At 37.9% G+C, this 3,582-nt stretch overlaps 1 protein-coding gene across 1 annotated transcript; it reads right to left on the reverse strand.

Moving 5' to 3' along the window:
* Positions 1-1,571: 1,571 nt before the first annotated feature.
* Positions 1,572-3,580, reverse strand: LOC117182973. The gene is made up of 2 exons (XM_033376099.1): positions 3,577-3,580; positions 1,572-3,472 (listed from the first exon to the last, which is right to left on the reverse strand). The coding sequence occupies exons 1-2, from the start codon at positions 3,578-3,580 to the stop codon at positions 1,572-1,574; spliced, it is 1,905 nt and encodes a 634-aa protein (XP_033231990.1).
* Positions 3,581-3,582: the final 2 nt, after the last annotated feature.

Consider the following 3,582-nt stretch of genomic DNA (forward strand, 5'->3'; position numbering starts at 1 on the left):
GTTGACAGATGACAATACGCCAATTAGCACAAATGGTAAGTTCCGACAGTGCCTACAAGTGTGCCTACTGGCCGCTAAATGGCAATACCGGTTTCATATGTAAACACCTGGTATCTTCCAAATTTTCCAATGACTTCACAATTGAAGATTTCGCACGCACATCTCCAACAGAGTAGAAGTTATGACTCCTTCTAATCCTTTTGTCCATGGCACCGTGATTCTACAAATCGATATGCCCAAAGCATAATACATAATGAAGACTACCAAGAAGATGAATTTAGGTTTTCAAGATATCTTCACAATTTTACGAAAATGACCATTCTATTGAAATCCATTTCAAGATTTATTTCATTTCGATACTTAGTACACCTCAAATTTTCAGACTTAATAGGCAAATGTCATTTCATTTTGTTCAAAGTTGATTTTTCTATTAGAAATTTAACTTTTCCATTTGTTCTTTTTGTAGGTTGGTAATTTCATAGGAAACTAGATGTAATTGGGTGTTTTGTAAAAAAAACTGTTACAAAAACAAAATACAACTTATGCTATGTTTATTAATAGTACAAAACACTGTATATGGAATGGAGGATTTATATTAGAATTATTTGCTACTGGAAAACAATTTGTTAGGCTGCCTATGCAACGAACTGCATAGGTCAGATGCTCATTAGAGACTAGTTGACGGTTTCGGTTTTGGAGATGACACGATCTCGATCTCTTAGAGTGACCGGTTCACTTCCGATCCTTGACGGAAATCGACGAAGTGAAAACCCTAAGGGAAAAATCCCCGAAGTTGAAACCCAAGGGTCTAGAGGCCCTTGGTCACATGGTTGACAGATGCGTAAGTGAAGACAGGCAGGCTAACGATTTAAGAACCTTGAAAATAACGTCTAATGACAGGAAAGTTTTTTCAGCAATCGGCGATCGTGCCTTCAGACGGTTTAGGCAGCTTATTGCAATAAAGACATAAAATAGAAAATTTAGGAATTTTCGCTTCTAGTAAACACTTACATACACAATTTAGAAGTTAGGATGTTAAAGACAGCTGTTCCTAAATATTGTCCCCAAAGTAACGTAAAATAAATTTTTGCCTTTTGACGAATCGCATAATAAAAGGATAATATAATTGTTCCGACGGAACATGCCGGCCCACTTGAACTATCTACGTTCAATAAAATAGAATATTACAACGTTGGTAGAATAAATCTAAAATGAGACAGTGCCTGATTGATAATACATTTACATTGTGACCTCATAAAACTAATCACATACTATGTTAAATATTTCAATGATGACAATTAGAGATTTCGGTGAATACAAAATACCTCTTAACCATGAACTTAAGACTAGTTTTATAACATTTCTATTAATATAATTCAAACATGGTGACGTTGACTGTATAAGAGTAAATAAACTAGAAAAGTAAAATAGAAGCCTATTGCTGAAAATATCAAAGTGAAAGGAAACCGATGTTTGAAGATATCCAATGATACTTATTGACATTCTGATGATTGAAAGAAACTCGAAATTCTTTAGTTGTCAATTGGCAAAGGATAAACTGACTTTAAGGATCATTTGTAGATTTCGGAGACACTTCGTAAGGTTACAGAGCGTATAACTCCATCTTTTCCTGGATGCGTTTCAGTGATGCGACCCAACTTCCACATCATAGGTGGCAAATTATCTTCGTTAATAACCACGAGCGTTCCAAGTTTAATCATGCTCTGGTCGCTTGTGACTTGCCATATACTTCTTGAAATTAACTCATTAAAGTACTCCTTGTACCAGCGGTCCCAAAAATGTTGCCTCATCTGCTGTGCAAGTTGCCAACAATTTAAACGATTGGCTGGTATGTTGCGCAAATCTCTGCTAGGAAAGCTAACCATGGATTTACCTATGAGGAAGTGACCTGGGGTTAGAGGGAGGAAATCATTGGGATCGGGAGACAATGGAGTAAGAGGGCGAGAGTTGAGTATCGCTTCAATTTCAGTGACATACGTGTGAAGTTGTTCGTATGTCAGCAATGAGTTACCAGTTACCCGTGTAAAATAAAGTTCAAAGGATTTTACTGAGGCTTTCCAAAGACCACCGTAGTGTGGAGCTCTAGGGGGTATAAAATTCCATGTTGTTCCCTTTTTAGTCAAGTAGTTTTGTACCCCTTCATTTTGTTCTAGTGACTCGATTTGTTTACAGAGATTCCTTAATTCATTATTTGCCCCAACAAAATTGGTAGCATTGTCAGACGAAATTGAACTAGGCAAATCTCTGCGAGAGAAAAAACGAGACAGACAAGCAATAAATGCCTCTGTCGTTAAATCACTTGCGATTTCTAAGTGCACTGCCTTTGTCGCTAAGCAGACGAAAATCGAGACATACGTTTTTACCTTGGTACGATTTCTGTGGCAATGTTGTTTAACAAAAAACGCTCCACAATATTCTACTCCCACATGCTCAAAGGGTCTTGTAAAAGAAACGCGCTCTTTGGGTAAATTTCCCATCAAATAATTCGTCTCACGAGGTTTTGCGCGAAAGCATGTTACGCATTGTCTAATGATGTTTCTCGGCATATTATGACCATCAACGGGCCAATACGTTTCACGAACTCCGTATAGAGTTGCGTGATGCCCAGCATGAAAACGTTTTATTTGTTCATCGCGAATGATTATTGTCGTGATATTATGATTTCTTGGAAGAACGATCGGGTGCTTTTTCGAATCAGGAATATTCGAGTGAACGAGTCTACCCCCCACTCTTAAAATACCCTGATCTAAAAATGGGTTTAATCGAACAAGAGGACTCTTTAGATCGACACATTGATTACGCGATAAAGCACGCAATTCTTTCGGAAACGCTTCGGCTTGAGTTAATTTAATAATCGCCTGTGATGCCACATCAAGTTTCGTTTGTGAAAGTCTACCTGATTTTCTCGTTAATTCAGTCTTGTTTTTGAGATTATTGAAAAATCGAAAACAGTACGCGATTATGGATTGCAGTTTTTTAAAGCTACTGACCCTTTCCAAGATATTTGTTCCTAGTAGTGTGATTTTTAATGACTTCATTGGTGAACTTTCGCGGACTTCCGATCTTTCATGATTTTTTATGTTTAATTGAGGCCACGCATCATCTTTTTTCCTGAGCCAGTTAGGACCGTGGGACCAAAACTTATTGTTTAAAAACTCCTGAGGTCCTTGACCATGAGAGATCAAGTCAGCAGGATTGTCATGAGTAGTTACGTGTCGCCACTCATGACCTTCAGTTTTTTCTTGTATTTCGGCTACCCGATTGGCTTCAAACGTTTTTAGTGTATGTAGAGGCGTATTTAAGCAATTGAGGGCAATTGTGGAATCAGACCAAAAATAGATTTTTGAAAATTGCAATTGCAAAGATTTTACAGTGGCGCTGTATAGTTTCGCCAACAAAAGAGCTGCACACAATTCCAATCTTGGCAATGTCGTAGTTTTTAAGGGAGAAACTCGTGATTTAGAACAAATAAGAGCACAATGATGATTGCCTTGAGTGCCCGATGATCTCAAATAGAGGCAAGCGCCATAGGCCTTCTCACTAGCATCGCAAAACCCATGT

The sequence above is a fragment of the Belonocnema kinseyi genome, chromosome 2 (assembly GCF_010883055.1).
Source record: "Belonocnema kinseyi isolate 2016_QV_RU_SX_M_011 chromosome 2, B_treatae_v1, whole genome shotgun sequence".
In the NCBI taxonomy this organism is placed as follows: Eukaryota; Metazoa; Arthropoda; class Insecta; order Hymenoptera; family Cynipidae; genus Belonocnema; species Belonocnema kinseyi.